The sequence below is a fragment of the Poecilia latipinna genome, unplaced genomic scaffold (genome assembly GCF_001443285.1).
Source record: "Poecilia latipinna isolate Pla-1442-1.1 unplaced genomic scaffold, P_latipinna-1.0 Scaffold4450, whole genome shotgun sequence".
NCBI classification, from domain to species: Eukaryota; Metazoa; Chordata; class Actinopteri; order Cyprinodontiformes; family Poeciliidae; genus Poecilia; species Poecilia latipinna.
In genome coordinates this window covers 627-13,669 of record NW_015117066.1, presented here as the reverse complement: position 1 = coordinate 13,669, position 13,043 = coordinate 627, and the positions used below count along the sequence as shown (strand labels likewise).

Sequence of the window (13,043 nt, the reverse complement as noted above, 5' to 3'; positions counted from 1 at the left end):
TGCGGTGAAATAGCAAAGACGAAGGAAAACACCGCTCTTACTAGGATTAATTTAAAGGACAAGACGCTGTCGGTGCAGTTAGCTGCGATACCAGCAAAGCTCACATGGGATCCATGTAGGGAGTTTAAGTCATTTCAGACGGTTTGTTACGGTAGTCTTCATGTGAGCTGTTTGGGTTTTTTTTTTTTTTTTTGTGTATGTGTTTTTTTTACGGAGTGTTTATATCTCCGAGTTGCTAGCTTAAGCCTCGGTTAGCGGGCGCTCAGACAAACGGCTTCTCTGTGAGATGATAATCGGACTCGCTGGCGTTTAACCTGATATAGCACTCCCTCTTTTCCTTCTTCAGTGGGGTGCAGCTGTCTGCGTGTTTGGTTGTTTTCTAGAAGCGTTTACATTGGGGTGGCGGGGGGAGTTGTACTAGGTTAAAAACACAGCCAATGGGTTTGTAATCAAGCGAACAAAAAACGAGGATTTTGGCCCATGAAGCCCCACGGGTTTGCTATTTGAAAAGGTAAATAGAGTTTAAAGTCAATTATAGAACTTTACAAAATGGCTGGACCCCGGACTTCAGTCTCTTCCAGGAAAAACCTGCCTATAGTTTGTAAATAGTACTTCCCTGTCAGCTTCTTGGCTCCACGACTTTTTTTTTTCTTTTTCTGCTGGTAGAGGACCTAAACTACACCCTGTGTTGGAAACCGAAGAGGAAGATCTTTTATTTATTTATTTATTCTCGTTTGTCTAAGGAAAGTTTATATTTCATACGCTGAGCTCTTCCAACTCAACAGGTACGTCAGCTTTCCTGCTCAGCATAATGTGAATTAGAGCAGTTTTTCATATCAATTATTATTTCACTGACAATGACAGCAGACTGTGCAGTAGGTGCTTACGATTTCAAAACTGGATATGCAGAGGACCACAAAAGAGCTCAGTCATGCTTACAGGTGTCTGGCTAGGTTGGAAATTTGTGACAAAAGAGACAAATTAAATAAGATTTTAAAAAAGACAGGAATTATTGCTCTAGAGTTAAACCACTTTGAAAAGGACCAGATTTTTAAAAGTAGGCCGTAATGAAATAAGGAATAAGTTAAAGCAAGAGATGTTTCAAGATTTTGCTTCCAAACTTTTTGACATGCCAACACCAATTTTAGCCAGTTTTGCTACATTAAGACATGTAATGTAAAAGAGGGAAATAAACACAAGTTTTACAATGTTTCGTTGTAGATTTTTATCCAGAGGAGTTGTTTTTAATTAAGAATTCAGTCGAGAGCAGTTTTTGTCACCATGTTTAACAAATGCTTGAAAACAAAGATAATAATGCTGTACTCCACTTATCCTACGTGTTGTCCTAAAAAAAAACAACAAAAAAGAAACATGTGGTCACAAGCTAAATTTTATTTTCAAAAGCTTCTTACGCCTTTTTGTGCTTCCTTTTCGATATTGCAAATTGTTAACTTTGAGCAGTCTTTCCTCAGTAACTCTGTCCCCAACAAAGAGTGTTGCAATAAAGAGTAGAGCTTCTGTGTGGTGCGTTCACTGACCAGAAAAAGATTAGATTATATAGATAGATGGAAATTCTCACAGACTGGTCATCGGTCAGGGTAGGTCAAACTGAATATTGACCAGTTCTAGTCAACGACTCAAAAAAAAAAAAAACATTTCACAGGGCTGGGAATCCTATGTTATAGTAATGTTTGTAAAAAACAAAATAATCGTCCAAATTAATCTGAAAAAAAAAAAAATACATATTTTTAGTCATTATAAAGCAAAACCCTTAATATCTAGAGCTCCTTTTATCTTTTTTGTTTTTAGTTGCTGACATCGACTCATCTGCATAGCTGGCAAATGCTTAAATTGGTCACATATTCATCTTAATAGAAGTTCAAAGCTACAATTCGCATTTTGCACCCAGATCTTCTAATATAGGATTGTGGACTTGATCATATGTTGAGAAACTTGCCAGAGATGCAAAAATGTTCATTACTGTCACCTCCAGGCAAAGTAAAGTGGCTCGCGCATGACATTGTCATAAAGCTCTTGTTGTGTTAGCATGGAGCTGATGTATATTCTCTGGTACAGTGACCCTCTTGTCTTCTTGCACCGCAGTGAAGGATGAACGGCCTCTCTTTCAAAGAGCTCTGCTGCCTGTTCTGCTGCCCACCATGTCCGAGCCGCATCGCATCCAAGCTGGCCTTCCTGCCTCCGGAGCCCACCTACGCCTTTCTTCCAGACCCTGAAGCGGACCCCCCCGCACTGGGCGCGTCCGGGACGTCGAGCATGCGGTCGAGGAGCGGCGCTTCGGTCTCCGGAGGAGCCGGCGGCGTGGAGGGGAAGTGGAAGCTTCACCTGACGGACCGAGCAGAGTTTCAGTACAATCAGCGAGATCTCGACGAGGTGGAAGTGTTCTTCACTCGCTCCAGCAGAGGAAACCGAGTCGGCTGCATGTACATTCGCGTCGCAGGGAATGCCAGGTGAGAAGCTCGGAATGGTCTCGACTGTTTTTTTTTTTTTTTTTTGAGATTGTGATGTTCCAGATTTGAGATTTCTTCTCTCTTTAATTTTAAAGTTCGTCTCCTGTCCTCAAATGCATCTAAATCATGGAGTGTGACGTGTAGGTGGCAGGTATCTGTAGAACCTGATTGCCGTATTACTGTCCATAGCACAATAATACGGCATGCTTAGGGTGGATCTACTGGCGCCGCACAGCACTGTCCATTCATGGTGGGACAGAAACAAGCGACAAGTCTGAGACATGCTATTGTGTCACATATGTCTTAGTCTGACAACACAGGTGCTTAGGTTGAACCCCGTCAGTCCAACCGGAGGTAGAAACTTCTCCCGAACATCCTGGACCTTAAAATAATTAACCGAACCGTGCGGAGCCGTGCCGCTCAGCGGAAATGAAGCATAAATGTTGCTGGTGGCCGGTTCTTGAGCCCCGAAGTTCATGCTGTTGATCTTAATGTAGAGATGCACCAGTCAGAGAGAATGATTTCTGATCTTGGTTTTTGTAAAGGTTAAGTATAAGATATGACTTTTTATTTATTTATCAAAAACAGAAACTGAAATCTGAAAAAATATTTGATTCGGCTTATCGTCCTCCCCTTGTTCCTGTTAACTGACTCAGAAATTTCCTCAGTTTAGGTTTTTCTAATTGATCTCTGTCAACTAACACTCATTTTCCCTAAACGTCTAAACTTTCTTCCTTCCTTCTGACTCTGTAAAGAAACGTAAAGTTTTGATTTCTCTTGTTTGTTTATATATTTTTTTTATGGTTGCAATCATAAATAAGCAGCGTTGCCCTCAGTGATACTAGTTTCCAGTAAGTCGGAGACAAAGTCGTCACAGGTCTGCGTCGTTGACGCCGTGTTCAAGAATCGTACACGGCTTTATGGCGCTGGTTTAAACATTAAACAGTTTGTTATGAGATAGGAACATAATTTAGATTCAGTGAGGGTCCAACCCTGGTAATGTCTGCCGTTGCTGATTAACTTCTAAAATCAGTTAAAGAATAAATCTTAAATCTTAAATAAATCTGGGTTTGTGCGAGCAGAAATACAGAAAAATATATATTTGACGCATATCCGTAAGGAGAGCGACATGTTTTTATTTCATCGTGGCAAAAACTAGAGAACCCGTTCGCATTAGAGCGGTTTTTACTATATTTATTTACAACAAAATTCTTATTAGCGAAACAGTTCTCGGCTATTAGCTGAAATCTTATCGGTCAGAATCTACACTGGCATTTCTCACCATATAATAGCGACATGTCAGGAATCTTAAGTGCATCTACCAACATTTCCTTTGAATCTGCCTCTCCTCAGATTTACCGTCCTTTTCTCCCACGGCAACGCAGTCGACCTCGGCCAGATGAGCAGCTTCTACATCGGCCTCAGCAGCCGTATCGGCTGCAACATCTTCTCCTACGACTACTCAGGTTATGGAGTCAGCACCGGCAAGCCCACCGAGAAGAACCTGTACGCGGACATAGACGCTGCCTGGCATGCCCTGCGTACGCGGTATGTTGTTCTAGAATCGCCCCGGACTCACAGGACTGCATTTTATTTTCCTTAGGGCCCATTAAAGCGCTAGAAATTTTAAAAAATTCAAATTATTTTTTGGAAAAAAAAAAAGAAAGTAGGAAACATTTAAAGAAAGAAATCCATTTGAGCATTTTTCACTTATTTCTTTCTGTTTTCTAAGCCCTGATATTATTTGAAAAAGTTTTTCTGGCCCCCATCTACAGACCACAAATTAGGTCATCTTTAATTTTAGTGGAATGAAAATTTAATATTAATCGATTTTCCAGTTTTTTAATTGTTAATTGAGTAAAATTAGCCGTTTTATTGTTTGTTGTATCTTTTCAAAATAAAAACTCAACAATCTACAGTTTCATAAACTAATTACTGCCCATTAATAATAAAAACAGTGGATATAAAACTAAATCCACTGGATTGTTTAAAATCCATGATGTAAATTTGTGCAAAAAATTCAACTAAATTCAAGATTCACTTTACTGTCACTCGGCGCCACCTCCATGCCGAACTAAATTACAGTGCACAAGCTTGCATAAAAAATACTATAAAAATGACGATATAGTTAAGAAAAGAGGGTTCTATAATAAATATATTTATTTAACTGAATATAAGAGGTTTCTGGGACTGGCCAACGCCAAGCTCTTCATCTCCTTGAGACGCTGGAGGTGAGTTGAAATGGGATTTACCTCCCAGAAACCCCCAAACACATCGCAGCTGAAACTGAGGGATGGTGGAAGTTTTCCTCAGACTGAGGCCAGAGGTCATAGGTTACAAGAAAAGTCTCACTTAAGTTATGTCCTTACTAGGGGATGTGGTGTCCTAACTCTTTCCCCAGTGAGAATCTACATTTTTATTTTGCATTTATAAAGTACATTTTCTGTTTTCTGTTAAAATGTAATTGAATCCTTTTTGCCCCCGTGACACTGATTTAAAAAAAGATTAGATATTGTTCTTTGAACATCTAATGTGAAAGACCTGAACCTTTTAATATTGTCCTCAGTTTTCCATATGACTGTAGGTACAATTTTTTCACATCAACGTGAGAAGATGGGGCTTAAAATGGCAGCTTGGGGGGGGGGGAAGAAAGATTGGTGGAAACATTTGTGTTTTGATACACCGTTTATCTGGAGAGATTACATGCTGCAGAGCAAAGTTACGGGTTTGTCTTTAAAAGTTGCAACTGAACCTTTGGTAACGTCAGTATCATTCAGCTTTGTGAAGGTCAATTAAATGCAGGACATAAATGTTCAACCACACAAACTTTCTGTACTGATACCAGATCTACCTGGAAAACTTTGGTGCAGGTGCACCAAAGTTTTATATACATTATATATATTATATATATATATATATATATATTGTATATTCAGTGTTTTGACAAATTTTTTACTGAAATAGACTAAAAAAAACCCGAAGTGATTATTATTATTAAGTGGCTGTATTTAATTTATTTTTTTGTCCTTTTACTAACGAGTCTTTCTCTACTCATTTTATGTAGATACTGCATAATCCCAGAGAACATTATCCTGTACGGACAGAGCATCGGCACGGTTCCCACTGTGGACTTGGCTTCGCGGTACGAGTGTGCCGCCGTCATTCTTCACTCGCCTTTAACGTCTGGGATGAGAGTTGCCTTTCCTGACACAAAGAAAACCTACTGCTTTGACGTTTTCCCCAAGTAAGTCTTCCTCACCCTCTGCTCAGTGCTACACGTCTCCTTCTAGAGATGCACCGAAATAAAAATCTGGGCCAGTGTTGATGCGCAATATTAATACTGCTACTGTGGCTAATATTTATAAATGTGTATTCTACACCTGCCTTTTTGATGGGATTAAAATAAACACCAGTTGCATCGCGTGGTCACGTGACCAGACAAATACACATGAACAGCCTCCTTTCCCCTACTGAAATGCTAAAGGCAACAAGATGGAAGTAGACATGGGTTGATGATATAGGACCAATACCGACCTTATTAGTAGATATATTGTGCATATCTATCTCTGTTGGCGCTTTATTGAGGGTGTCCAAAGCGTGGCCAGTGTCGCTCCCCCTCCCCCCAGAAATATTTTTGAATTAAAAGAATGAATAATGAGTGTTTGCATCTGGAACCGGAATGTGGAGACCTGCTCTATAGTTAAAGTGACATTTATTGTCACTATACAGAAAATAAACAATAAGTCAATATGAGGCGGTGGAAGGGAAAGGAGAGCTAAGATAATTCAGTGGAAGAGAAGCGCTGTCAAATAACAGCTTTCAGCTGTTTTCCTGTTATCTTTGTTACTTTAGGGGCTCAATATGGAGCGGGAGAATCCCAGTGATAATTCACACCTCAGTGTTAGATTCTATAGGTGGGTGAGAAGCAATTTGTTCCGAGGAGAATCTGGCTCCTGCGTACAACAGGTGACTGACTGCGTTTGGAGAGTGAGGGCAGAAAGGGCTTCATCACCTTGCCTAGCAGATGTTTAGGTGCTATATTGTAGAATGAGGTACTGAAACACCTTCTGCAGCAAGATGTTCTTGCAGGTCTTCACAGATGATCGGCAGCCATTCTCATGATACTCTGCATATGTTGTTTTTTTTTGGCCCAGCAGACCTGGATTTACCAGCTGCTCTGCCTGTGACGCTGCATTTCCTGATTCCATTGCTTCCAGTTTGAAGAAACACTTTAGACTTCTGAGAGGCTTTTATAATCTTCCCCTGAACCATAAAACTAAACATTTATTTTCAGAGCTACTGAGAATTCCTTATAGGGACTCTGCAGAGCAGTGAGGGATAGGCCCACGTTGAATGAAGTTTAATGTGTGGTGTACGTAATCAGCATTGAGCATTTGCATACATTCAAAGCAGCAAAATAGTCTCGTACAGACAGAGTTTTCTTTTTTTTAATTACTTTAGGTTTTTGTCGGCTCTAGTGACCTTTGATAGTTGTCAGACAGGAAAGCGGGTTGTGAGAGGGAGGAAATGCATGCGGCAGACCTCCATCTTAGTCCTCGACGTATATGAGCCGCACGCTTTTACCCCTGCAGTTTTCCATGTTTGATTGAATTTCATACAACTAACTGTTGCTTCACTAAAAGTTTTTTTGTTTTGTTTTTTTCTCGGAAAACTCCCGAGTTATCAGAAGTCGGCAGGAAAGAAGCTTGCTGAGGCGACTTCCCAAATACTGTCAGGCCACACATTATTGGCATGAAAGACTGAACCAGTAAAACCAGTCATCCCAACTTTCATTTGCATTTTTTTTCTGCTTGATCCGATACATATTTGTGCTGCTGCATCATGGGTTTTGTACGTCAACACATTGCTGGTTATGAAAGTGGGATTTTCAGTTGTCCCATAAATCTTTGAAAACCATATTGCCAATTACTATATTTCTTATAGTAACTATTTGTGACATATTGTTTGTGAGTGAACTGTCACTTTAAAACGAGGGATTTTTTTTTAAACAATATTACTTGACATTACTTGAAAATAAAAACAAAATTAGTTCATATTTTAAGCATCTTTTACCAGCTTTCTTTTTAGTATGCTTTTATTAGCATATTTAGCATAGCTAACAGTACAGAAACAGTCTTCATTTGCATGTCCTGTTAATATATTGATCCTTATCTCAAATCTGACATTTCTAAAAGCTCCCAAGTTCCTTGATGAGGCAGGAAGCTAACAAGGATAAAACAAGATCTTTTCTGCTCAGCTTTCCTGTTTTCAGCTGAAAGTCTTGCTGTCGCTTTAACCCCGAGTGACATTCCAATGTCTCAACATGTTTAACCTCCGCACTGAAGAGTGTTTTCTGCACTGTGACCTGCTAGCGCTTACCACAAGAACATCCAGTGAAAATTAACTTCAGCGATGCGTAACTAAACTCTCCGTCTTCCCTTTTCAGCATCGAAAAAGTGTCTAAAATCACCTCTCCGGTTCTCATCATCCACGGGACGGAGGACGAGGTGATCGACTTTTCTCACGGCCTGGCCCTGTACGAGCGCTGCCCGAAGGCCGTGGAGCCCCTCTGGGTGGAGGGCGCCGGACACAATGACATTGAGCTGTACGTTCAGTATCTGGATCGCCTCCGGCGTTTCATTGGACAAGAATTGGCAGCTCAGCACCCCTGACCTTCACGAGAACATCATCATGTCATTTTCTTCTTCCTCTGGCACTTAAAGCGCTGCCTCCCCGTGTGGAAGATGGAAATAATGTCTTCTTGACTGTCCATCATGGTCCTCTGGACCACAGTGTCCCGCACTTCTACTGTAGGCCTCGACATAGACCACGGACCAACGAGGCACAAAGAGATCTTTATAATCAGATATGTTTAAGTGTGGAAGACGACGTTTAGACAGTTTCACTTAGCAGAAACCTAAATAGTACTGATCATGTTTTAACAGGGCAGATAATGTATATCTCTATTCTGTGCAATAACATGGACACAGTCCACAGAACGATGGCATTTGATGATGTTCAAAGATACCCGCTAAGAAATCATGGAGATTTTCTAGTCTACTTATACCTTTTGTGTGCGCGTGTGTGTGTGCGCGTGTGTGTGTGCGCGTGTGTGTGTGTGTGTGTGTGTGTGTGTGTGCGCACACGTGTGTGTTTATGTCTCTGTGTGTAAAACTTTAATCTGTTAACTAAAGTTGGCAGAATAATATTGAAGCATGGGAAACACTTTTGATCTTAAAGTCTTCATGCTAAAAATGAGGATTTTTTGTTTTTGTTTCCGTTTTTAACAGAAATTTTAAATGAGACTCCATATCGGATTTTAGATCAAGTAATCATGGGATTTTTGTTTAATCTCTAACACACCTCTAGAATCAAGTGCAAACCTTAATAAATATAGACTCGGATTACTTTTGGTTTACTCTATAGTCGTTTGTCGTGGCATTGGACTGCACTGCGTTGGAGGACGTTTCCTGTCTTATGCGTGAACTGTGGTCTGAATTTTTTCGGGTTTTAAAGGGACATCTGTACGGATTTAAGTTTGTACTCTTGAGTCTTTGATTTAGTCTTCACTGCACTCGATGTTTTCCTCAGGTAAACTTGTTTTTGACATTTGGATGGGAGCGTTCCAGACTCATTCTTTCTCATAAGCTGAATATTTCTACAGGTGATTTCATGTCTTTTTTTTTATTTTTTTTTTTTATTTTTATTTTTTTTTATTGTAAACCAAGTAATAAACCAAACTTTGCTCCGAAAACGAAGGTACTCTTCGCAGCAAAGATTGGTGAAACTTTGACCTCCACCTTTTCTTCTTAGCAACTCATGTAGATCCCAGTAGGGGCGTGGGATTGGTTAGAAGAAAGACATTCAGAATCTCTTTAAGTGAAACATTAAAGTTGTTCCTTTTTGTTCGTCTTTTCTCTCACACCAGCTCACGTTTGCACGTTGTTCTGCGACAAGGAGGGTCAGCGCTAACACTAAACGGGCCTGTAAACATCTTTTTAATATTGATACTGCTGAGATGCATTTCTACCATCATACAGTGAATAAAACATTCTTTATAAAGAAACGTTGATTAAAAAAAACAATCATCCCCACTGTAAATACAGAGGGATGCAGGATCTAAGTACAGTAATTTTTTTTATTATTGTGAAGCACTACCTTTTTGTACAATATCAAGCTAAAAGATGTTTTCAGGGGTTTCCCTCTTTCTTCAGTCTTTTTAATGATCTGTAAACTCTAATATTTGTGTGCAATTATAGAAGCTCTACATCTTTACAAGTCTTGGTTTTCTTACAGTCTGTATTCTTTTTCTTTGCAGATCCTTTCCATTTTTTATATTACAAAACAGTTTTTTTTATGTGACTGATATTTTGACCTTAGTTTGGGAAGAAAAGGTAATAATTTCCCCCCACTTTGCTTTATTTTTCTTTACTTTGGCCCCAGGCTGCAAATTACCAAAGTTTTAAATCACAATGAAACTTTCTCTGTTTAAAGCTAAGAATACACCACTGTTTACCCTTATGGGTTTTTTTTTTTTTTTAGCTCTGAGATGCAATGCAGCAATTTCCAGGGTTCTTCATCAGTTTCTGAACCAAAATGTCATCCAGCGTTTCTGTTGCTGATGTTTTCTGTCTTCATATGCTTCAGGGGGGAAGGTTCAAAGTTGAATTTTTTTTTCTTTTTCTGTCTCTTATTTGTGTGATCTAATGTGTTCTAAGTTTGCATCCATGTTTGAGTTTGAATCTTTACCAAACCATGTGAGCTGATCAAACACCATGACACAGGAGCTTTATGTAAACGGCTTCTTTTCTTACAAACTGCAGATCTCATGTAAATGCTCCAATTCTTTATTATACTGACGATTTTTTTTTTAGGTTTTAAAAGATTTTGTTTTTCTCCAAGAGTTGAAAAGAATGAGTCAATAAAACATACCCAGAAGTTAATAGCTGTTTTGTTCTCCTTTTTTCATCAAGACTGTGCACTGGAGCGTGACAGAAGATACATTTCTCTCTTTTTTTCTTCTGTTTTTGTTTAAAAGAATGTTTTCTTATCTGGTTTAGTCTTTAGGCTTTTCTGGCATTCTTGGAATAAATACCTCCAATTGTTTAATGAGGAATATCCCATAATGGCTTGAATGAATAATTGGCTGATAAGTAAATGGGTCTTTATTTACACTTTTTGGATGCGCCGTTTGGTCACTTGTTGGCGTTTTAGCTGCTGTGCTGAACAAAGGAGAAGAGGCTCAAATGAGGTTTTGTTACTTAAACCAGCAACAAGGACTGCGATGCGTCCCGGCCTCCCCTCTGTCTGCTACCGCGGTGGGAGCTGTGGGAAACGGAGACAGATGGAGGGTCAGCTCCAGCCACTCTCCTTCTTCTGCTCAGACTAAGCTGCAGCTGCAGTGGCCATGTCCCCCGCGCACAAGACACAGCGAGCGCAGGCTGACCCGCTGCAGACGAAGACAAATCTGCAACCCTTTGACACGGACGCGCCTTCTTGCTGAACGTTGCCAAGCCACAACGACGGAGGAAGCAGTCCGACAGCTGCCGGTGGAAGGTTCTGCATATTGTAACGTGGCTGACAGAAGGCACAAGAAAAGACAGATAATCATCCATGTTCCGTTGACCTGTGACAGAGATAATCAGCTCGCTGCCATTCACAGATTGCAGCAGTTATCTGTCTAAATGCTGGTTTTGCATTCAGGGAGAAACTGATGTGCGGCGAATTGGCATTTAAAGTGCAGAGGGTTCGATGAAGCCTTGCCGTATTCAAATCTAACCAGTAAATGATGCAGAGACGGGAGAAACGTCTCCGTTTTAGTATGCAAGCGAGGTTTTTCCAATACCCTTCCTGCAGTGGTGCCTGTTCACAGATTTATGCCGTATTCCCCTGATCTTGAGTTTATTCCTGTTGGCTGTTTTCTGCTGCCGGTTGACGTTTCTGCTCGGATTCACTCGGCGAACATTCAAGGACAGAGCAGCTTCTGCCAAATGCCAGTAATAAATATCCGCCCTGACCGACAAATCATATTTACGGTGTGTCAGCGATGCCGACGGCTGCTTGACTGATGCTAGCCCCCGGCCTCATCTCAGGCGTCCCTCTTCCTCTCCACCAGCACCACCTAATGTGCCACAATGGACTCCAAGAAGGGTTTTTTTTTTTAAATCCAGATGTTATGATCTATGTCCAGATTAACTATATGCAAACAGTTGGGTTCAAGTGAATAGCAGCAACATCACAAATCAGATCAGTCACTGTTTTTGGTAGAAATATGGAAAACAAATTGCTAATAGGAGAAATAAAAACTCAACAGCCGACAATGCATGCTGCTCTCTGTAACCGAATCAATAATTTAAATTGATTTTGGCTAAATTAGAAGAACGGATTCCAAACAGAGAATCATTTTGTTCCAAAACTAAACAGGTTTGAAACAAACTGGTGCCAAACAGGATGAAGGGAGAAAGTTTTGTACCTGTGGACGGGTCAGTTCAGACTTTGTTCAGAACAACATACTTTGACTTAATAGTTGATTGGAGAGATTCAGAAGTCAAGAAAATGATAGTCTGCTCAGCTAAATTAAACCTAACGCTTTGGAAGGGAAACCAAAACCAGAAAAAAAGTAGGAAAAAACAGGAAACCACCATTCAAAGACTGACCACAATCACCAAACTGAGCCAGTAATTAACTGGTCTACAGTTTTCTGTCAATACTGTAACATTTGCTGCACTGTTAGATTTATACAACAGGCTTTACAAAGTTGATCTGAGCAAACACAGATTCAGGAAAGAGGCCCTGACTGCTGCAGTCAAGTCAGCAGAAATGTCCTCCACTCCAATAAATATCCGTGGCTCATCCTGCAGAACGGCGCTTTATTATTATTCCAAACAGGAGCGAGAGCGCCGGGCATCACAAGACGATGGAAATGCTGCGATGTGCTCAGAGAGGTGATATATATATATATATATCGAAATCAGTCAAAAGTCAAACAGACAAGTTTGATAATAATTTATTTATTCATGTAGAATAAGAATCTTTGGCAGTGGAGAACAGGAAATGGGGATGGGTTTTGGGAAAACATCTCCAAGTGAAGTGTTGCATGAAAAAACCTGGCACGGCGACACAAGTCCCAACTGTGCGCTGCTGGAGTATAACCGGTCAGACTGGTCAGCGTCACATCAAGACTGCGACCCTGTAGGCGCCTGCTGATGCTGATCTGATTTAGTCTGAAGGGAAAACTGGCCTGGCTCTGCAGATGGGAAGAGTTTTTTTTTTTTTTTATATATGACACAGATGGATAATAAAATAAAGTGTCCTTCTGAATTAGTCAAAGTAAAATCTGGCACAGATGGTCTTTTATAACAAATTTGAATTCATTAACACTCCTGTTGAAGATCTCTTGTTACCCTCACATTGGTGAATACAATTCTGAATGAAAAAAAAAATACAAAAACATAAAAATAAAAAAAAACAGAACAAAAACGTGAACTCATTTAGTAAAGAGGGAGAAAAACCACTTACAGAGTGGTTCATTCATCCTTCAGATTCACATAACACTGACATCTGTCAACTGGCATC

General features: G+C 40.1%; 1 protein-coding gene across 2 annotated transcripts; it reads left to right on the top strand.

Annotated features, from left to right (window-relative positions):
• Nucleotides 1-204: 204 nt before the first annotated feature.
• Nucleotides 205-10,411, top strand: LOC106942654 (alpha/beta hydrolase domain-containing protein 17A-like). Of its 2 annotated transcripts, none has more exons than XM_015025983.1 (6): nucleotides 205-511; nucleotides 744-785; nucleotides 2,104-2,468; nucleotides 3,822-4,016; nucleotides 5,533-5,712; nucleotides 7,915-10,411. In XM_015025983.1, exons 3-6 carry the CDS (start codon nucleotides 2,110-2,112, stop codon nucleotides 8,138-8,140), a joined length of 960 nt encoding a protein of 319 aa, XP_014881469.1. In that variant the 5' UTR covers nucleotides 205-511; nucleotides 744-785; nucleotides 2,104-2,109; the 3' UTR covers nucleotides 8,141-10,411. The 2 variants fall into 2 exon arrangements, with proteins under 2 accessions (XP_014881469.1, XP_014881468.1); XM_015025982.1 differs by having other exon boundaries at nucleotides 667-785.
• The last annotated feature ends 2,632 nt before the right edge of the window (nucleotides 10,412-13,043 follow it).